The 22,969-nt window shown below is 42.1% G+C and overlaps 1 protein-coding gene across 4 annotated transcripts in view; it reads left to right on the top strand.

Moving 5' to 3' along the window:
- VPS8 (VPS8 subunit of CORVET complex) overlaps window positions 1-22,969 on the top strand; it is a 162,893-nt gene that overhangs the window by 58,353 nt on the left and 81,571 nt on the right. For all 4 annotated transcript variants that reach the window (XM_078779782.1, XM_078779777.1, XM_078779774.1 and 1 more), the window contains exons 18-29: window positions 5,686-5,732; window positions 5,903-5,989; window positions 6,350-6,396; window positions 6,580-6,802; window positions 6,891-6,980; window positions 13,778-13,832; window positions 13,922-13,964; window positions 14,063-14,135; window positions 15,187-15,306; window positions 15,463-15,534; window positions 15,660-15,779; window positions 17,578-17,634. In XM_078779782.1, coding sequence (XP_078635908.1) covers window positions 5,686-5,732; window positions 5,903-5,989; window positions 6,350-6,396; window positions 6,580-6,802; window positions 6,891-6,980; window positions 13,778-13,832; window positions 13,922-13,964; window positions 14,063-14,135; window positions 15,187-15,306; window positions 15,463-15,534; window positions 15,660-15,779; window positions 17,578-17,634 — 1,034 coding nt within the window. The remainder of the gene's footprint in view (window positions 1-5,685; window positions 5,733-5,902; window positions 5,990-6,349; window positions 6,397-6,579; window positions 6,803-6,890; window positions 6,981-13,777; window positions 13,833-13,921; window positions 13,965-14,062; window positions 14,136-15,186; window positions 15,307-15,462; window positions 15,535-15,659; window positions 15,780-17,577; window positions 17,635-22,969) is intronic.

Genomic DNA, 22,969 nt, shown 5'->3' with positions numbered 1-22,969 from the left:
AACGCAGATTCAACTATTGGAAACACGGCCTTATCTAAAACACATAATAATGAAATAACTAAAGTCCTATGGTGGCCTACGTGTTGCTTGTGGCCTATATAGGGGTGCTACCTTTAACCTTTAATGATGAGAATTTATACACAAGAGTTATTTACAAGTGAAGGTTCTAAAACCGCAACTATATATATATATATATATATATATATATATATATATATACAGTCACGTGAAAAAGTAAGTACACCGCATGTAAAGTTTTGACTTTTTCAACATATTTCAACATACAGCTATTTGATCTTCATTTCAACAATATTGATGGATAAAGGTGATATAATATAACAAATATCATGAAACATTTACATTTTGTAGTTCATTGTATAATTTAAATAAACATAAATACGAATTTTGCATGTGGAAAAAGTAAGTACACCCCTACATTTATCATGACTTCAAATACCTAAAATTAGAATCAGGTGCACCACCTCACGTGCAAATGATTAGAACATCGTTAGAGAGGATCTTGTAGGAACCTGTCTTATTTAAACCTCAGACATTTAGTTTGGTTTGCTCTTTGTTGTTGAAGTGTGCGGTGTCACCATGCCTAGATCAAAAGAGCTCTCTGAGGTCTTCAGAAAGAAGGTTACAGATGCCTACGAGTCTGGGAAGGGATTTAAAAAGATCTCCAAACAATTTGAAATCAATCATTCCACTGTCTGGAAGATCATCTACAAGTGGAGAAGATTCCAAACAACTGCCAACTTGCTCAGGCCAGGCCGCCCCTGCAAGTTCAGCCCGAGAGCAGACACCAAGATGCTGAAAGAGGTCTCTAAGAACCCCAGAATGTCATCACGGGACCTACAGGTAGCTCTTGCCGCTGTTGATGTCAAAGTGCGCGAGTCTACCATTAGAAAGAGGCTGCACAAATTTGATCTACATGGGAGGTGTGCCAGGAGGAAGCCTTTGCTGTCCACAAAGAACATCAGGGCAAGACTAACGTTTGCCAATGAACACCAAGGCAAAGACCAGCACTTCTGGAACAATGTGCTCTGGACAGATGAGTCAAAGGTAGAGCTATTTGGCCACAGTACCAGAAGACATGTTTGGCGAAAACCAAAGACAGCATTTGACCACAAGAACCTGATACCAACTTTGGTATTGGACTGTAAAGCCCTGTAAACCTGTAAAGCATGGTGGTGGAAATATTATGGTTTGGGGCAGCTTTGCTGCATCAGGGCCTGGGCAGCTCACCATCATAGAATCCACTATGAATTCCTCATTGTACCAGAGGGTGCTTGAGGATAATGTGAGGCCATCTGTTGGAAAGTTGAAGCTCAACCAAAGGTGGACCATGCAACATGACAATGAACCTAAACATACCAGTAAATCCACCAAGGAATGGCTGAAAAGAAAGAAATGGAGGGTTCTGGAATGGCCAAGTCAAAGCCCGAATGTAAATCCCATCGAGATGTTGTGGGGGGATTTGAAACGAGCTGTGCAACAATTTTTTGTTGAATACATTATTGCAAAATCAACTTTTCATTGTTTTTTGTTCAATTAGATCACCGTCATCGATATATACTGTTTAAATGAAGATCAAATATTGATTTGTCCACATATGTTAAAAAGATTTTAAAAACATTTCATGGGGTGTACTTACTTTTTCCACATGTGAAATTTGCATTTATATTTCTTTAAATTATACAATGGACTACAAAATGTAAATGTTTCATGATATTTGTTATATTATATCACCTTTATCTGTCAATATTGTTGAAATGAAGATCAAATAGCTGTATGTTGAAATATGTTGAAAAAGTCAAAACTTTACATGGGATGTACTTACTTTTTCACGTGACTGTATATATATTCAACAAATAAGCCATTAAATGATGCAGCAGGCCAAGCCGGCACAACCGTTGCTAACTTGTGGTTTCTCCGTGCACTTCTCTTCTTCTCCTCCTTTTTTAAATAATGGTGAGGTAAATAAGGGGCGAGCTCTTTCATTTTTAAATACCTCGCATCATGCAAGGAAGCAGCACATACCATTTTTAAGTCTTTGCTCTGACTTGGCCAGGGTTCGTACCACGTACCTCGCAGACTCAGAGCGGAAGGTCCATCTATTACGCCGCAGTCTGGTCGATTATGAGGTCTGTTGAAAGGAACTTCAAAGTTGGAGGAGGCATAAGGCCAATCTAGCCTCCACAGTGGTTGCCAACCTATGGTTTTTGTGCCCTATCTTTTTAAAATGCTGAGCGTCATGCAAGGAAGATTTTCATCATCTACGTATTCTGCAAAATTCGATGTTGAGATTTTGTGTAACACGCAAGATTAGAACCTTGTGGACTTGCCAAAAAGCTAGAAAATATTGTTTATGCCTTCTTTCTGGGCCAAACCGTTACTTTAACATACAATGTATTTTTTGGCATGGAGGAACTTCATAAATAAATGTGATATACAATTTTGGGTGTGATTTCATTTTTTTGGGGAAATTTGGGAATTTATGGAAGTATTTTATGTTTTTTTGAAATGTTTTATGGAAATTAATCTAAATATTTTATGGAAATTGTGGTCAAAGTATCTCCCAGCCATAATTCCGCCACCCACCCCCCAATCCCCATCACACTTGTATTAATCTCTTGGATATATGCCTGAACTACCAGATTTGGTGGCGTAATGGTTAGAGTGTCCACTCTGAGTTTGGAAGGTCGGCAGTTCAAACCCTATCCGAATCATACCAAAGACCAAAGAAAGATGGTACACACTTCTTCCCTGCTTGATACTCAGCATTTTAAAAGATAGAGCACAGACAAACAATGCTGAGAAGGCAATGGCAAACCATCCAGTATAACGCTTGCCAACAAACTGCTCTGGCAGCACCAACGCTCTGTAAAGAGTACAGTAATAAAAAATGCCTGAACTGGACTGTAATAAATTTCTCCTGTTGGTTATTTCCATATGTGGGTTTCAGAAGGTGGAACAAAGCGTGTGTGTGTGTGTGTGTGTGTGTGTGTGTGTGTGTGTGTGTGTGTGTGTGTGTGTGTGTGTGTGTGTGTGTGTGTGTGTGTGTGTGTGTGTGTGTGTGTGTGTGTGTGAGATAGAGATCTGTATATATAATAAAAAGAAAACTAATCTCATCCCCTCTTTTCAGGCTAATGTTATCCCTCCTTTCTATACTAGTCCTCCCCCTTATTAGTCCCCTACCGGTGTACACCGGAGGGGACTATAGGTTTGCACTCCGTCCGTCAGTCTGTCAGTCTATCAGTCCATCACGCAAAGAACAGTTTTCCGGACTTTTTATCTGAACTCTTAATGCTAATGATTTCAAACTTGGTGCATGGTTTCCTCATGATAAGTTACAGACAAAGTTCGAACTTCGCGACGTTTCGATCATTTTTGACAAAGTTATGGCACTTTGAACTTTGGTAATTTCCCCAACAGTTTTCCGGACGACAGACTACCGGTAGGGGACATGTATTGCAGCGCAATACTCAAAATGCTTGTTAGTCCCCTACCAGTGTACACCAGAGGGGACTATAGGTTTGCCCTCCGTCTGTCCGTCCGTCACACAAAGAACAGTTTTCCGGACTTTTTTTCTAAACTCTTAATGCTAATGATTTCAAACTTGGTACATCGTTTTCTCATGATAAGTCACAGATCAAGTTCGAACTTCACGATTTTTCGATCATTTTTGACAAAGGTATGGCACTTTGAACTTTGGGAATTCTGATAATTCTGATGATCCTTAACTCAGTGCCATTTTAAGTTTTAATTTCCTTTCAAAAAAGATTTTCTCTGCATTAATAGGACCGATTGAGATCAAATTTTCACCATAGGAGGGACTCGGTCTGTAGAATATTTTAATGGTAATTATGACGTCACAGGTCACGTGGTTCGGGCGCCATATTGTTTTTCGTGAAAACACGAAAACCACTTTTTCTCTGCAATGGCTGAACAGATCGAGGCCAAACTTTGCAGGCAGAGTCGCATACCCATGACGAACAAAAAGGTCAGCGAGCATGACGTCATGCGTCACATGGTTTCAGAGTTATGACGTTTTTAAGCATGAAACTTTAAAACCGAGCCCCTCCCTCATTTTTGATCCAATCGAGGGGAAACTTCACAGATCTGTTCCGCATGTCAGTCTACTAAAATGTCCTTTTGGAATTTGCGATAGCTCACGTGGTTTGGCAGATATCGTTAATTAAACGAAAATATTTTAAAAATGGATATCTCTTCATTTGCTTTATTGATCGACGTGAAACTTCATACCATAGTAAAAGTCATGAAGAGTAACAAGTGTGCAAAATTTCAAGATGATTGGATGTACGGTCTGGAAGCTAGAAGTTGTTATTGCGTGAAGAAGAAGAGGCGCAAGTGGGCGGATTTAATTATTTATTACATGTACAGACTGAGCATCGTTGGACACGACCTGTCGCGGTCATTTTAACCTCAAATAAAATTATAATTGAAGATTTGTCAATAGCTGAGGTATATTAACAAACAAATAAAACAGATTTGGTCAAATTCTGACTTTTTAAACTCGATCGCATTTGACAGTTGTGACAAGCTGAGGAAGAAGAAACCTCGCATTGGCTTCTCCAATGTGCCATAAAAAAATGGATATCTCTTGAATCGCTAGTACCTCAGACCATGAGTTGGTAATAATTTATATAATTCACACAGTGCAATACGTGCAGGCCGCTCCACGGAGCGACCTTGCGGGCTAATCAACGAGGCGAGGCGTGACACACGTGTCTCAGCATACCTCAGATCAAGTTTGAAAACCAGCATCAACCGTGCATAAATTTGCATATTCGATCATTTTTGACAAAGTTATGGCACTTTGAACTTTGTTAGGGGACATGTATTGCAGCGCAATACTCAGAATGCTTGTTTCTAATGCTCCTTCACCCCATTTCTCCCCAGTGTATACATGGTTCTTTGGGTTAGAGTTAGACCATTACACCAATTCATATTTCATAAAAGTAAGCTTGGAAAAATTTGATTTTGACTTTAATAATAATTTAGACTTATAAAACTAGTTTGTTTTAAGAATTTTTTAATTTTTTTAATTTTATTGATTAAAATTTTCAGGATTACGTTAGCGGGGGCAACTTTTTTGTGTTATTCTTGGACTAATGATGCAGCTTCATCAATGCTGTTTTATTTGTCGTTTGTTATCGCCCTGTCTGCCCATGTCGCGGAAGATTGAGTTTCGCAATAGGTTCTGTGTGTCTGTGTCCAGAGCATAACTTCTTTATCATTTGATATTTTGTCATGAAATTTTCAACAAACCTATATTACGACAATACAGAGGACAATAATCCATTGAACCTTTTTTTTTTTTTTTTAGCTGTTGTTTTCATCAAGTTTAGTTCTAGTACAAAGTGGACCAGACGGGTTTTGCTTTTTGAGATGCTTTCTAGTTCTGTTTTATTTGTTATACAATGATTTGTAATGTTTTTTGGGAATAGGGAAGAAGCCCATGATGAGAGGTGTAGGAGAGGCTGCTAATAGTATTTGGTCCTTTGCTTTAAGAAACAGCCCCAATTTGCTTGATGTTTCTGTCTAAAACCTTGCAGCGAGCCCTTCTCTTGTATACGAGTTCATCTTGTTCTTGTTCTGTACTATACGAGCCCTTCTCGTTTAGTTCATCTTGTTCTCAGTAGTGAATGTTTCTTCCAGGTTTGTCAGGCAACTCTGAGAAGAGAAAAGCCATGGTCACTGATTGTGTAAGTGAAACAACAACCTTAAAACAAATTAACATTCCTCACTTAAATGTTGGTGATATCTCTGGATCTGTTTGTGTTCCTAAGCCCATGGTAAGAGTTGGCATTTCGATTCCATAGACAGATTACATCTGTAGACAAGTAAATTGTGCGTTGTGCTCGTGTGCATGCAGATGATAGAGCTCCTGCTGCAATATGTAGCAGATACAGTGAAGAAGAATGAACACTTGAAGGCACAACCAGCAGAAAAGGCCTGCCAGGTTGTTGTTCTCCTCAGCCTCTACCTCAGTTGCTGTCTTTGATTCAAAGTCTTCTTTTTCTTCCTCTTTTAGTTCATCCTTGCCTTGTGCTTTTGGTAGTGTAAATTGGGATTGAGCTGCTGAGGGCAAATATCTTATTTGTGGTACACCTTAACCTGGTTGGAGGATTGATGGTCGAGTTGGTTAATTTTGGAAACTCCCTCATATTTGTACTATTATACTTTTTTCTGTGCATTTTCATATCAAATGCATCTTTCTTTGCAATTTCACAGATTTGTAAAACAAAAAAATATATATATATATAATTCTTAAACATTGTGGTGCTTCATCCTTTAGTAATGTATTTCTATTTATTTTCAGGATGTGATGACTATGGCTGTGGATTACCTTATCCTTCTTGGCCGCCAGTGAGTCACCAAGGGGGAATTTCATTTGTGTGCTCATTCTAAGCGTATGGAGGAAAAAAACCCCAAAACTTTTCAACTTTTATAGAGCAAAGGACATTGATGTAGCGAGTTTTACCCCCATGCCATGCCCTCCCATTTCTATTGTTCTTATTGGGTTTTCATTCATGCTCCATTGCCCTCTAGAGATGTACTCTTTGGCACTGTGTGGGAGCTTGTGAGTGGAAATTCAGGAGCACGGGCATCCTTATTGTCAGCATTGGGGACTGCAGTGCTCGCTGGACGTATGCGTACACTTCCACCTCCTGCTGCTCGAGAACTGCTGAGCATGTTGCGTCAGCGTGGCATGCTGGCAAACCTTGAAGCATGCCTCCTACGAATGGATGTCACTGCACTTGATATGCAGCAGGTAGTGAAAGGCCATTTGTAGAGAATCTGAGGAAGGCTAGATTTACTCGAAAGTTGAACACAGGTCTTACCTTTGGATTTCTTTGTAGGTGCTGGACATTTGTTGGACCCATGGACTGTATGATGCAATTTTCTATGTGAACAACACCGGAATGAATGACTACATTTCTCCAATGCTGGTAGGCCTAGTGGGGGTGGGATTGAGTCACCACAGGTATTGGTTAAATTAAAACATTTCAGCTTGATGAGAAAAAGCAGTAAAGTTTTGATAATTATTATTACAATTATTATTATAATTTTTATTTTTTATTTTTAATGAAGCCGACGAATTAGTGAATCATCAGCGACAAGTTGAATCGGCAAATGATTTCACTCATGCACATTGAATCAGTCAGTTAGGCTACAAGAGAGTGAATCAGCGAAATGATAAAATATGAAGTGTATAATTAAAATAAGCAATTAAAAAAAACAAAAAACATTTTGTCCTGTTTTATTTCTTGTCTTATCACTAATAAATCTAGTTTATGACATTGTATGGTACTTTCTGTGAAGCAAGGGATGTGAGACCCCTACTAGGGTAGTCCAAAAAAAACGAAGTTAGTCGAATCGTTTCTCCACATATGTTGTTTTTGTCCACTAGGATCGATTTACTTGTGTGTGAAACTTGAGCTTGACTGGTGAATATGGAGAAGTCACCCCATACTAAAAATTTCATTATCAAGAATTTTTGCACCTGTCTCTCTTATTCCTTGGTGGAGGAAGTGGAAACTATTAATTTCGAGCTCCTGGACCAACACCACGCTGGATGGATGGGGCAAGGGATTTATGCAATGACGATTTTTTTTTTTTTTTTTTTTTTTTTTTGTATACTGAATCGAGGCTCGTGAAAGAGCTGACATTTACTTCACAAACAAATCAACTAGACAAACAAAATATATAAAAAGAGGGAGCGGAAGACAAGAGAAGGAGAAGCACACAAACACTTGAGAGCACATACCATTTAAGAGCAGGGAGATGTGTGGGAGGGAGAGGGCTTGGGGGGAGGAGGCATGGGAAGGGGGGTGGGGGGGGTGGGAGAAGTATAAAACACAAGGACACCAAGGACTTCCAGGACAGAAGTTGGTATTTCAAAAAAGTGGAATTGGGGTGAAATTAGCGGGGATAGAAAAGATCAAGGTTTTGGATGGGGGAAGATAAGAGATGGTGGTGAACAGCTGTTTTAAAGACCTGGAGGGAGGAGTGGGATTGAAGAGAGTGAGGGAGTTTGTTCCAGAGGCAGGAGAAAAGAGGAATGAAGGAGTGAAGGTGAGCAGAGAGTCTTGATTTTGGCAGTTTAACCATAAGAGGGTTGCAGGCAGATCTTGTGCGACCTGTAGGAATATTTGTGGGACAGAGCCTAGAGAGAGCTGGGGGGGGCAAGGCCAGAGAGGAGTCGGTAGAAGACGGAAAGACCACCAACCTGCCTGCGGTGAGTGAGTGAGAGGCCCTTGGAGTTAGCTTCATCGCGGGAGATTCCAATGATTCTGAATGCTTTGGTTTCAACAGCGTGAAGACGAGCTAGGTGTGAGGCAGGAGCACCAGCCCAGAGGGGAGAGCAGTATTCCATTGAGCTGCGGAAGAAAGCCTTGTATGTGGTGAGGAGCTCAGGTGTGCCAAGGAAGGACTTCGCACGACGGAGGATGCCCAGTCGACTGGCGACTGGCTTTGGAGGCCAGATTTGAAATGTGGTTTTCCCAGGAAAGATCATGGCAGATAGTGAGACCCAAAAGCTTGAGTGACAGAACTTCTTGGAGAGGATTATTCAGAAAGTGGATGGGAGGGTTGTCCAGTCGGTCTTTTCGGAGAGACATCGTAAGAGTGTGAGATTTGTCAGGATTGAAAGACATGTTCCACTTGTTTGCCCAGTCTGTGATTTTGTCCAGGTCTGCAGAGAGTCAGGAGGCTGCAGACTGCCGATCTGAGGGATGAAGAATGGAGCGACAGAGAGTAGAGTCATCAGCAAAGAGATAGAGAGGATTTTCAAGAGAGTCAGAGAGATCATTGATGAAGACCAGAAAAAGCACAGGGCCCAGAACACTGCCTTGGGGAACTCCAGCCTGAACAGGAAGAGGAGATGAGAGAAACCCATTCAGGGCCACACGTTGACTACGACTCGAGAGGAAGTCCGCCAGCCATGCGTGGAGATTTCCATGGATACCAAAAGAGGAGAGTTTGGTGAGCAGAGCCGGATGCCAGACCGTATCGAAGGCACGTGATATGTCAAGGGAGACAGCTCTAATTTCCTGTTTGGCATTGAGGACCTCCATCCATTGTTGAGAAAGCAGAAGCAGCATGTCCAGAGTAGAGTGACCAGGTCTGAAACCAAATTGATGATCAGAGATCAAGCCATTGGAGAAGAGGAAAGATTTGATATCTGAAGCAATGATGGATTCCATGACTTTGCTGATAATTGGGAGAAGGCTGATTGGTCTGTAGTTGCTGGGATCTGTTTTTGCACCTTTTTGTGCAAAGCGGTGATGTTGGCAGATTTCCAAGCAGATGGCAGATGACCTTGAGCAAAAGAGAGGGTGAAGAGAACAGAGAGAGGGAGTGAAAGAGCGGAAGAACAGGATTTTAGGACCTGTGGGCTGATGCCGTCAGGTCCAGTTGCAGAATCAGAGTCGAGGGTTGACAGAAACTTTTCCACCTTGTCAGGAGGAAAGGACACAGAGTCCAGGAGCAGCTGGGTACGGTGGGTACAGAGAGGGATGGGTTTGGGACACAAGATTTAGAGGCAAACACAGAGTTGAGGCATTCAGCTTTTTCACGTGCGGAGTCAGCCGTGTGGCCGTTTGAGGTGAGGGAGGGGATGGAGGGGGAACAAACACCAGAAACAGATTTGACCAGACGCCACCAGGATTTGGAAGAGGGAGACAGATAAGAGAGTTCTGTCCTGAGAACGGAGAGATATTGTTTCCTGGCTCTCCTGAGGGTGGACACACACTTGTTTCGGGCTTTGTGAAAGGAAATGAGATTTCCTTCCGTTGGATTTGCTTTCCAGGAGACAAAAGCAAGTTGTTTCTGGGCAATAGCCTCACCACAAGATTCCATGTACCATGGACGGGAGGAAGGGTATGACAACTGAAGACGAGATGGGATAAATCTGTGCATGTGAGAGAGCAATTTACTTTGGAAGAATTCCCAGGATGAGTTGATGTCAGAGGCGGTAGAGATGGGAGACCAGTCCAGATGATTGATGGCTGCTTGAAGACCGTGCCAGTTGGCCTGAGTGAAATGCCAGACTCGTCGACGCTGAGGAGGCTCTCTGAGAATGGTCAGAGAGATGTCCACTTTAACAAGCACATGATCAGATGAGCCGATTGGAGCAGAAGAAGAGCAGCAGACATTTTCAGGGAAGTTAGTCATAACCAAGTCCAGAAGAGAAGATGCTCCGTTGACTGAGATCCGGGTCGGGAAATTGACTGATTGTGTCAGTCCCAGTGAATCACAGAAGTGCTTTGCTGAAGAGCCATGGCTGGTGAGAGAGGTACCCACACCCAGCCAACTGGCATGGTGACAATTGAAATCACCACATATGAGGAAGAGAGAGTTGGGATGGGTAGATAGAAGTTGGTCCATATTATCAGACAGCGAGATGTAGATGGAGTCATCACTGTTTGGTGGACGGTACAACACACATATGAACAAAAGGTGGGAGCGAAGGGGACGCCGTAGCCAAAGGTATTCCTGGGGGTGAGGTGGAAAGAGGGCAGTGCAGGGCGAGTGAGGAAGAGAGTTTTTTTTTATAAAGATAGCAACCTCCCCTCCAAGACGAGGCTCAGGTCTATCATACCGGAGGAGGGAGTAACCTGGGAGAGATACCAAGGAATCAGAGACATCGTGAAGGAGGAAAGTTTCTGTTAAGCAGATCACGTCTGGTTTGTCAGAAGCAACCTGTATGGAGAGATCAGTCAAGTTTGAGCGAAGGCCCCGGATGTTTGAGGTCCATACTGTTAAAGAAGAGGATGGGGGAGCATCGGATACAGAACAGGGGGGGGAGCGGTAGTATAAGATGTGGAAGAGGAGCAAGAGGTAGGGAGAGCTGTTGAAGGCGTGTCAGAGATTTCAGAATAGCTTGGAGAAAGGGAAGAATGGGGCGGACAAAAGGTTTGATGGTGATTGGGTGAGGCGCAGTGAGGTGTTATTTGAGGAGGGGGAAGAGTGAGGCAGAAGGTTGAGGGAGATGAAGGTGAAAGTTGGAAGGGGGAAGAAGCGGGGAGGACGCTTTGAGGAGAAGGGGTGAGAGGGGAGTCTAGGAGGGGAGGAGTGAGGGAGAGTCTCGGAGGGGAGGGGAAAGGGGGGAGATCTGAAAGGGATGGGTGATGGGGAAGATTTGGAGGGGAGGGGCAAGGGGGAAGATTTTAAAGGGATGGGTGATGGGGAAGATTTGGAGGGGAGTGGCAAGGGGGAATATTTGAAAGAGATGGGTGATGGGGAAGATTTGGAGGGGAAGGGCAAGGGGGTGGATTTGGAGGGGAGGGGTTATGGGCAAGTTTTGAAGGGGAGGGGTGATGGGGAAGTTTTTGAGGGAAGGGGTGATGGGGAAGTTTTGGAGGGAAGGGGTGATGGGGAAGATTTGGAGGGGAGGGGTGAGATTGGATTTTGAAAAATGTACGATTAATGGGAAACGAACATTTCTTGCAAAATGAGTTTCTTGAGACCTTCGAGTCAAAAATACGTTTGAGGACGCTGAAGGATGGGTGGAGTTCTGGAGAGTTTAGGGAATGTATGAAAGAGGCACTGTAACTGTAAGAGATGGAATTTTTTTTTGGAATGAATAGATTTGGTGAGCAAGTCGAAAGCATCCTTTTATGGAAAAAGAAGAAAAAGGTGTTATAGTATATGACAGAATACAGTTCTTCAGGGGACAGCTGAAACATTTTTTAACGACGTGAAAACGTGATCACGAACAACCTGGTCGAAGAACAAACAAACAAATAAGAACGAACAACGGATAAGAACAGAGAAGGGATTTTTTTTTTTTTTTTTTTTTTTTAAATAGTTGAGCTGAAAACAGACAGAGACCGAACGTGAAACGTGAAAAATAGAGACAAAGTAATTGCGAGCGCAATCGAAGAACCGCTGAGACAGAAACAAAGCCTCAAGCCAAGGTCAGACACGGTAGCCTACTAGTACTACACTAGGCCTCAGAATACGTGACACGAACTAACCGACGATTCTGTACACAGGTATGAAAAACCAACACCAAGAATACTATTAAAGACACCAATAGTTACACACACCGAAAGAAAGATACAGTTTCGACAAAAACACAATTGTGAAAAGTTACTTAACTTCGAAAGCGTGCGCGCATGGACAGCTTTGAAGAGACGTGACGAGAAGAGACGTGAAGAGACTTTGAAGAGATTTAAAACGTTAGACAAGTGGTCGATGTTCGGGGAAGTTAGGGGGAGAAGAGAAAATCTAAGAAATAAGCAATACAGCGAAGGAAAGAACTTAAATTCACAGAACACCTATGGGGGTAGGGAAGCCGAGAGAAACCAGGCCGCGCACTCGGTGGGACAGAAAACTATTAAATTATACAAAAGTTTGCAAGAATTGCAAATCAACACCAACTGGAAAACACACTGCAACACATGCACAATAAAAAGCGAGTAGAAATTGACAAAGACACGAATGGAAAAAATACTATAACTTTTGCTGCCGTGCAGAGGTCGAAGACGCTTCCTTGCTCCAGGGACCGGAAACGGAAGTCCTGAGGAGTTCAACGATTCTGTACACAGTGTGTACAGAATCATCTGTACTCTGTTAAGTTAAGTACTTCTGTTAAGCAGATCACATCTGGTTTGTCAGAAGCAACCTGTATGGAGAGTATGGAGAACCTGTATGGAGAACATGACTAAACCCCTACATGACCAACCCCTAAATATGAGGTAAGATATACTTTTTCCAAGCTCAATTCAAGCTGGCACCACAAGAAGCCAGGAACATAACCGATTTGGCTCTGTTCGTGAGTCTCGTTTATGTCGGGCAGTGGAACGAAGAGCCTCTTGGAATTCGAGCACCCTACAATGACATTCAATTTCTGTCTGTCCTCAAGACCTACTCGAATCAGATTGTGGCCAGCAAAGTGTCCACGGCCTTTTGCAGACATCTTTGGTTTCTCTCCGAGCTCCTAGTTGCCCGAGTCTTTTTCAACGACAGAGTGACCATGGAGACAAAATAAAGGATGGTCCGGAACCTACAACATTCTCAGTTACCCGGCCTTCCTCGATGTCTAGAGATCACAAATGAAGTGGAAGACCTGAAGTTGGAAGACCTTGTGACAAAAAGGATCAGTTCCTTCTTTGATGTCTTGATGGAAGGGGGAAAAGCGAAATCTCAATCTTTTCCAAAGAAACCCCCCAGACAGTGGACTGACGATACTTTTTTCAACGAACTTCGGGATCGGTCCTCTCGGATGAAAGTAGTAAACGACACGGCGGAACAGGGCGTCAACCTGATCCAAAAATGCAACGAGACACTGACGAAAGACGAAGAACAGAAACAGTTCCTTCTTTGACTGGTGGCAAATGCCAGAAAAAACTACCCACTCAATCAAAGGCAGCTCTGTCAGTTTTTCAAGCCAATGATTGTTTTATTCTACATGGGACCTCTGATTTATGAGAGAAACATGGGGCTGTTTTTGCCTAAACTAAATATTGTTTTTTTGTGAAAAAAAATTCGTGTGCTTTTCATTTACTTATAAAGGAATCAAAATAACCTTGTGGAAAAGGAAATTTGTTCCTTTGTTTTTTTGGACCACCCTAACCCCTAGTTTATACCTCGCCCAGGGCCCATCTGTATCTAAAAACTGCACTGCTTTTAGTTTGTATTTTTCAACACCATATATTATTATTGTTTTGACTTTGTGTCTACATCATGGATAGTACTGAAATTATATATTCCCGCCCCCCACCCCACCCCCCCCCCCCAGGACATACTGAAGATGTTGCAGAATTCTTTTGTTCCTGGTCAACAACAACCTCCAGGTATGAAAAATTCTCCATTGAATATGCTTGCCATTTGCTTGCAATAAACTGGCTCATGCATTATTGTGTTGCTTCCTTTACTCTTGCAGATGACAAAGTTCTAGCTGGAAATAAGCTACTTGTATATATCAGGTAATAGTTGGTTTCATGTTGTCAAGGTAATGAGGTAATTGTGTTGATAACGATTACAGACGTTCTCTCTCTGACCAACTTTGTCCTTTCTCCTCAAGTTGTTGCCTTGTGGGACGGGCATATCCTGTTGGTGACATTCCTGCCAATCTTGTTGCAACTGTGAAGAAGCAGGTCATAAGTTTTTTGTTTTTTTAAATTGATGGTGTTTTATTTTATTTTAAATATATATCCTTGGCTCCCCTCCCTCTCATCTCCACCAAATGCACACCACAGCGTGCATCATCCTTACCACAACCCTTGTGTGCACCAATAGCACCCCATCACCGCAGCGCACCCTCAGAACTCCCAACACCGATCTCATCAACCACAACGGCAATGCCATCAGCCTCACTTGAAGCATCCCCGACGTCATCATTACCGGCACACCCCACCCATACACTCCACAACCCCACCGTCATCCACACTCCCACCCATGCCCACTGTACTGAGACTGACGTTCGCATCCGTCGTATTTGGTCTGTTGCTCGCCTCTTTCGCACCCCCAACTGCCGAGAACGTATTCCACACACTCACCATCACCCGCACTTTCTGCATCCTCACACCACCGGCACCCACTGCACCTCCACTAAGACTTGCACCGACTATAGACCTGAACATGACCAACCCTCTTCTACAAACCTTTGACCCTCTGACAAATCCTGCAAAGATGTTGTCTCTTTAAATATGGTCTAAACAAAACAAATATTAAATCGATGCAGGTTGTTATGATTCATCCAGTCAAATGAAATTGGTCAAAGTTTATAAATGCAAAAGCTGGACTTACAAGGTAAGTCTAGCTTTTTGCATTTGTAAACTTTTACTGAAACAAATATTACTTTGGAGTTTGTTTTTTTTTACGGTTAAATGTTTGTTTGTTTTTTGTATGTAAAGTCGAGGCACATGTAAGTCAAGAGCTAACACATCAAACACAAAAAACATAAACGGACACATGAAACATATAATAAAGGGAGCTGGAGACGAGAGGGGGAGAGAGAGGGAAGCACACAAGCACAACAACAGGAGAGAACAGGGACGTCAGTAGATCTGTGGAAGGGAGAGGGCTGGGGGTAACATTTAAGTATATTTTTAAAATAGAATTGCATTTGAATAAAATATAATCAGGCTAGTTTGAATGGTGATTCAATCCTTGGCTGAAGGCGGGCTTATAATTTTGTGTATACAGGTATTTGAATGCCTCGTAAGCCTACATTCGGATGATACAACGGCTGACGAAGATATGTATCCCCATGTGCGCACACTGCTTCGTTTTGACACCCGCGAGTTCCTGAATGTCCTTGCACTGGTTTGTTCCTTGCAACATCGACATGTGAAAAGTCCTTGCACCTAATATTTATCTATTGTAATATCCTTGCACTTTACCAAATCTTCTCAGACTCATGCTCTTCTCCATTATGTACCACCCCCTTATTTTTATTTGACTTCCTATTTTGTGTGACAGACATTCGTCGATGTAACGGATGACCGGCAGGCCCTTGAGTTTCAACAACGCATTGTAGACGTTCTCCTCAAGGTACACTCTGATTTATGGAAATAAATACCACTGTACATTATTTTTTGTACTGGCTTTTTTGTGGTGTCCACAAGAGTATGAGTCCTGACCGAGATAACGTGATGTACCTCTTCTGTACATGGCAGGTGATGGTGGAGGGTGGAGGTTTTTCTCCATCCCAGGTGGGCAGCCTGTTTACCTTCCTGGCTCGGCAGCTTGCCCGACCAGACAATACCTTGTTTGTTAACAGGCAACTGTTTGAACAGGTATGTAGATTTGCCAAAGCTCCACAATTTTCCATGGACCTCTTCCTCGTTGGACTTTAAAAAAGAACTTAATTATTCTTTTGCTTCCTATTATTACCACTCTATTCAATCTCGCTTTATTTATTTGGCTTCCAAGACAGTATGACTGGAAACCTATTGCTCTTGCTGGGGTTTCTTATTACTATTACTTTTAGTTCTTTTATTATTATGCCATATTTTGTAACTCATTTTTCTGCATGAATGAATGAATGATCGTTTTAAGTCAATTTTTCCCCGCTAGAGCGGGGATTAGCCTTGCGGGCCCCAATGACAATCATGGTTCCCTGTTTGAGGCAATGTTTTTATGGCTGGATGCCCTTTCTGATGCCAACCCTTAGTCACCTCTTACGATGTGCAGGGATATGGTGTACCTATTCTAAATCGGGGTACACACCGGGATCATTCACCCCAGCAAGCTGATACTCAATTTGCCGACCTCGGAGGGATGACAGGCTGAGTCAACCCCGCTGGCATTCATTCAGCGATTGACCGGAATTCAAACTCAGGATCCTTGGATCCCAAGCTAGCACCCTAACCGCTAAGCCAACACCAGGCTTCCATACCAATAAACTTCACAGGGTTGAACAAGTCCCAATATTCCCTTTTGTTGAAGGATATGCACATCTAGTACATATCCTTCAATGAGGCTGAATGGTCCAAAGGCTTGATAGCCATCTTGGATTTACGATTTTGGGAAAATAAAAAAAACATTCTTGGATACTTAAAACTGCAAAACGGAGATACTCAATCTGAAACTTGACATAAAGCATCGATGAGTCAGTTCACTGTTTTGAAAACAGGACGGTGTGTGTGTGTGTGTGTGTGTGTGTGTGTGTGTGTGTGTGTGTGTGTGTGTGTGTGTTCGTTCTCATAAGTTTGTGGTTGGGAACCGATGTATTACACTGTTTGGGACCAAAATCCTGACCAACAGGGGGTGCCTCCCTAGTTGTTAACACCCATCGGGGTTTCTACATTTTATCCGGGAAAGAAAACATTCAAGTTAAATTGCAACTTCGACATAGTTGCAGTCTGTGAAATATACAAAACTACCTGCTGCTAAATGTATAGTGTCAGATTCTACACTGCTACCCTTTGTATCAGTCAGCATACAACTTTCAGAAGCCTTTGTGGGAATGCCAGTCTACACCGATTGGGAAGGGCATCGATCCCCCGATGTGTGTCTGGCTCATTGGCTATCATCAACATAGTGGATTCCACCCTGAGTTGGAAAGCTGCTTCACGAGGGATTAAATCTAAACAGCACTTCTTAACCGTTGGGAGCCATGAACCCGTGTCATACCATCACTTTCTGCAAAGGTCCTGAGCAACAGGCAGCGTCTGCTAGGCATCTCTACCTCGATATGCATCCCTTACACATTCAACCAGGTTTCTGAATTGTAGGCAGTGATTCTGAATAATGGATTGTGATTTGAACACTTGTAACCATGTCCCATGAATCTTTCCAGAGCATACAATATGGCATCTGTAGAAACCGAGACCAACACCTTTTCCCACACGAAAACCAGTTTTGTACAGTTTTGTATAAGTTTGTAGTTATGCCGGGTTTAAAAATGTGAGAATTTAGTCCCATGATTCCTTCGCAATCTCAGGTGTTGTTGTTTCAAAGCCTTGATAGTTGATAGTAACTTTTGTTTAAAAAAAAAAAAATTCTCCTTTTCCCCCTTGATAACCATGCAGCTTGATATTTGTTTTTCTTTTCATTGTACACTACCCTAAATATGACTTTTTCTCCTACCAGGTACTGGAGTTTCTCTGCACTCCAGGTGACAACTCACGCCATGCAGAGCGGCAGCAGGTACCATTTGTTTCTTTAATGTCCGTGTCACACTGCCTAAAAGTGAAATGCTTCATTTCATAGTGTGCCCTTATAAATGGTCACTACTCTGGTGTTATTATACCTATTTGATTTAAGCAAATTGTCAATTAGGCATCAAAATACCTTGTTTTGAATTGGTACTTTACTATTTCTGTACTCGATTTTACTTACATTATATTTTGCTGCATTTGAATCCTTTTGTGTCATATCTGGCTTTATTAGTTGTCATCTGTATATATTAGAGCTGTGGTTCCTAACCTGGGGGCTATGGCCCCCCTGGGGGGCCATGGTGTATTTCTCGGGGGGCCATGTGGTAATTTGAACCATACAAAAAATTAAATATTGTTTTTTATTTTTGTTTGTTTTTTTACTTTGATATTGTTTTTTTTTTTCCTATTGCAGATTTGACGTTATGGCTTCTGGGAGTTAAAAAAGAAAGTATCTTGACGAATACATAAAGCTTGGATTCACATCCATTACCGTGTCTGTCCAAGAGAAACCACAATGTGTGCTGTGTCACAAGGTTTTGAGTACTGAATGCATGAGGCCATCCAAGTTGAAGTTGCACCTCGAGACGAATCATGCACAACATGCAAAGCAGGATCCCGAATTTTTCAAGCGGCATGAAAGAAATCTAAAGTGACAGAAGTTGGATGAGGGAGGAGCTTTTCAACAACAAAATGTAGCAACTGTCCAGGCTTCTTATGAAGTTTCTCTTGAAATTGCAAAGAAGAAAAAACCCCACTCGATTGGGGAGACTCTCATCAAGCCTTGTACCCTCCTCATTGTCGAACTTGTTCTCGGCAAGGCAGAGGCTCGCAAAGTTGAACAGGTGTCTCTATCGAATAACACAGTGCAGCGTCGTATCCGTGACATGTCAGAAGATGTGAAATAACAGATCATCAATGAGATTAAGGCGGCGCCTTTCGGTTTGTTTTCTTTTCAACTTGATGAATTGACCAATGTTAGTTCCTGCTCCCAGCTACTGGCATTCGTTCGCTATGTCAAGGGAGATGGTATCAAGGAAGAATTCTTGTTCTGCAGTGCCCTGGAAACAACGACAAAAGCTAACGACGTCATGGAAAAAATGAAGTTGTTCTTCGATGCGGGAGGAATTCAGTGGGAGAATGTATGCAGTGTCTGTACTGATGGTGCTCCTGCCATGCTTGGTTCCAAATCCGGATTCCAAGCAAAAGTGAAGATGCTGGCACCACAAGCGAAAGGAACCCACTGTATGATTCATCGCTACGCCCTGGCTTGTAAGACTTTCCCTCTCTCATTGAAGAAAGTTATTGAAGTTATAATCAAGATTGTTAACTACATCAAGGCAGGGGCTCTCAACACCCAAATGTTCAAGGAGCTGTGCAAAGACATGAACGCAGAACATGAAATGTTGCTGAACTACACTGCTGTACGCTGACTTTCGAAAAGGAATGTTCTGAACCGCGTCTTTCAACTTCGTGCGGAAGTCAAACATTTCTTGAATCTTCAAGGGAAACATGACCTCCTGCAGCATTACGACAAAGAATTGTGGAACGAATGACTTGCTTATCTTGCTGACCTTTTCGAGCAGCAGAACCAGCTGAACCTCAAGCTTCAAGGAAGAGCGACTAATATTATTCTTTTCCACAATCATCTCAGAGGATTTGTTGCCAAGCTCCAAAACTGGTGCAGGAAAGTGAACACAGGAAGCATTGCTATGTTCGAAAGAATGTCTGAATTGCAAGACAGCATAGGAAAAGAGCTTGATCCCGTACTGAAAAATGACATTCTTGAGCATCTGCCGTCACTGGAGCTAGAATTTCATAAGTATTTTCCTGATTTAGACGACAATGAGGCAAAAATTGTGAGGAATCCTTTTTCCATCAACCTTTGCGTGGAGAGCATGCCGGAGGCAATGCAAGATGAATTCCTGGATCTCCGAAACGATTCATTTGCCAAAGACACATTCGAAGAGAAGAGCTTGACGGAGTTTTGGGTGGGAATGGGTCGCTATCCTAATATCAGCCAGATAGCTATCCGGGTGCTTCTGCCATTCTCGTCTACCTATCTCTGCGAAGCGGGGTTTTCCACGCTGTTGAATATCAAATCGAAACAGCATAATCGGCTCAACGTGGAAGATGACTTCCGCTGTGCCCTGACTGTGACTCAACCACGGATACCCCAATTGGTAGCTAAAATGCAATTTCAGCCATCCCACTGAGTTTTTAATTCACTTTTGCGGTGCATGCACTGCACCCCTAGTTTTGATTACCTGAGTTGTTGTCGAATTGAGTTTCTTTTTGTGAGATTACAACACACCGTTAAATACAGGCACAACAGAGGTTTTTCGTTTTCACATATTCTTGACTTGGAACCTTTTCATACTGTTTTCTTGTGTGACAGTTCTATTTTATGCTGTACATAGTGTTGCTACTGATAATATTAAAATCTCATATCAAACATGCATCATTCGAGCGACGTTGCTTTGTTTGCTTCTTCCAAAAGCGACGTTTGTTTGCTTCCACCTCACGCGGCCCGACTGAAGACTTTTTAAGACGAGGCAGAATTTTTCAACTGGGTGGTTGTCTCCAAATATCCTGCATGAAACCCATCCCACTCTATCCCCACATTACACACTCATACCCCCTGCTTTTACTAGACTGTCTTTCTCACTTGATATGTTTGAGCAACTTCTGTCCTGCATTGGCCCAGATAACATCAGTGCTCATGTTCTCAAATCCTGCTCTCTCTTTTACTTTTGCTTTTGCTTTTTTTGCTTTTTTAGCCGCGTCGCAGACGCTGCTCATAGAGTGCCCTCTGCTGTTGTTCTTCTTGTTGTTGTTCTTGCAGAGAAGACAAAACCTCAAAGCTCCACCCATTCTGGGAGAGGCTTCATATAAACAAATATCCACCATTTTATTAACTTGCATAGCTTTGAGGCCTGTTTTGTAGGCCCGTGGTGTCTTCCTCTCTCACACAGTTTTATTTCAAATCAAATTCGATATATCATTTCATTTTTCACAGTCGCTAACATAGTTTTAGACTCGGTTGAAAAAAAACGGGAAGAAAATCCGATGAAAGATGCCCTTTATAGAACGAAATGAATTCTCAAAGGCCTGTAACTTCAAGTCCATTGAGATTTTTTTTTTTTAATCGCGGCATGGTCAGTCATACACCGCCCGAAATAACAGACGGGAAAATGCCGAGATATATATATTTTGTTTAAATCGCAGCATGGTCAGTCATACACCGCCTGAAATAACAGACGGGAAAATGCCGAGATATATTAAAAATTCGTCCATTTGATGACAATCGTCACGATGAAATATTTCGACGCGGCTTTTGTTTTAATTAAAACTTTTTGCTCTTGTTCACTGGTGTAGAGAAAGCGGTGGGGGATGGAGTGGTGATTGATATGTTGTACACAAGGAGGGAAGAAGGAATACCAAAAAATAGTAACATTGGGACAGAAAGGAACAGAATGGGAAGGAATCGGCATGTGTTGAAGAGATTATGGATGTGTATGGCGTAATGATGGGGAGCACTTTTGAAAGACTAAAGTGAGGACAAGACAACAGAGACAGGGAGATTATCCTACAATCGGGGAGAACAAAGCGGATGAATTAATGCACATGGGCAAGCGGATGAATGAATGAACAAAGCGGATGAATTAATGCTCTGCAATCTCTGAATCATGATTGTCATGTATACAGATGCATACATGTCATGTATACATGTCATGTCGTGTATAAGATTGTCATGGGGACCGCAAGGCTAACCCCCGCTCTTGCAGGGAAAATGGCCTTAAAATGCCTGTTGTGTTGTTGTAATCTCTGAATCTAATCAGCTTGTTCTTGTCACCTAACCAACTCATCCACCAAGTTTAGTCATAACTCGTCCACAACTTTTTTTTATACATATCATGTTATGTATTGCTTTTCGCCCAGTCTCTCAATGGTGAAGAATCACTGAAAAATTAAATAATTCTCGTATCCGAATCCATATTCAGATCATCACTAAAATCAAATTGATTCGTTCTTGTCAGACATCCAACCTGTCCACCAAGTTTCGTCCAAATCCGTCCACAACTTTTTGAGATATCCTGCTATGTATCGTTTTTGGCCCTATCTCTCAATGGTGAAGAATCACATTAAAAATTCTAGTAGCCGCATCCGAATCTGGATCTTCACCAAAATCTAAGCATTTCGTCCGTGTCTCATACACTACCTCTCTGCCAAATTTCGTCCGAATCCGTCCACACCTTTTTGAGATATTTTGTTCACAGACAGAGACAGACAGATAGACAGGGGTGAAAACATGACCTCCATCCACCTTCGGTGGCAGAGGTAAATATTGGCTGCTGTTGTATTGCTCATAATGCATTTGCTTCCATGCATTTGTTACCCTCGCCAGAGGAGAGGGTATTGCATTTGAGTCTGTCTGTCTGTCTGTTTGTTTGTTACTTGTGAAAATCGAAGATTTTTTTCAAGTATATTGGTTGGTCTTGTGCGTTATTCTGTCTGTCTGTCTGTATGTCAGTCAGTTGACTTCGGGTCACAATTTTTAACCGATCTTCACAAAAATTCACCAAAAGGCAGAGTTGGTCATAAGCAAGAAGCCCATTGTTTTTGGTGTCAAAAGGTCAATAGGTCAACATAGGCCAAAGGTCACCAACTTTGTCAAATTTCTAAAATCCTCAATTTTCATCTGATTGACTTGAAATTTTAAAAGGATTTGCATATCAAGTCACTGAATTCAACCACCAATTATTTTTTTAGGCCAACAACTTATTTTAGGGATTTTGCAAGTATCGTGCTATGCACGACATATTGTTTGTTTGTTTGTCTGCACAGAATGAATATTATTTTCTCTGCAACCGTTGGTCCGATTGACAGGAAATTTTCACCATAAGTGCACCTCCTCCTGTAGAATTTTTAATGATAATTATGACGGCATAGGTCACGTGGTTCGGCCGCCATCTTGGAAAACCCGAAAAAACTTTGCACCTCCATATCTCCGAAAGTGCTGCATAGAAAAAAAATTGAGACATGGCTTATTGTAAAGAACTCTCCATGGGGAATAACATATGTTTATGATGATGTCGTAGGTGCCTCCATTTTGATGTCATAATTCGACAAGTACAAAACTTCATCCGATCCAGATGAAATTTCTTGAGTGTTATCTAGGGATAAATTGGTGAATAAAAATAAAAATGACGTCATCAGTCACGTGATTCGGCCGCCATATTTGTTTTAACGCAAAAGTCTTAAAAACTACTAAAAACACGTCCTGGCGAGGGTCTGCAATCTCTGATTGCTCTTTCTTGTTTTGT

This window comes from Myxine glutinosa, chromosome 1 (genome assembly GCF_964187855.1).
Source record: "Myxine glutinosa chromosome 1, kmMyxGlut1.1, whole genome shotgun sequence".
Classification (NCBI taxonomy): Eukaryota; Metazoa; Chordata; class Myxini; order Myxiniformes; family Myxinidae; genus Myxine; species Myxine glutinosa.
This window is presented reverse-complemented; position numbering and strand designations above follow the sequence as displayed.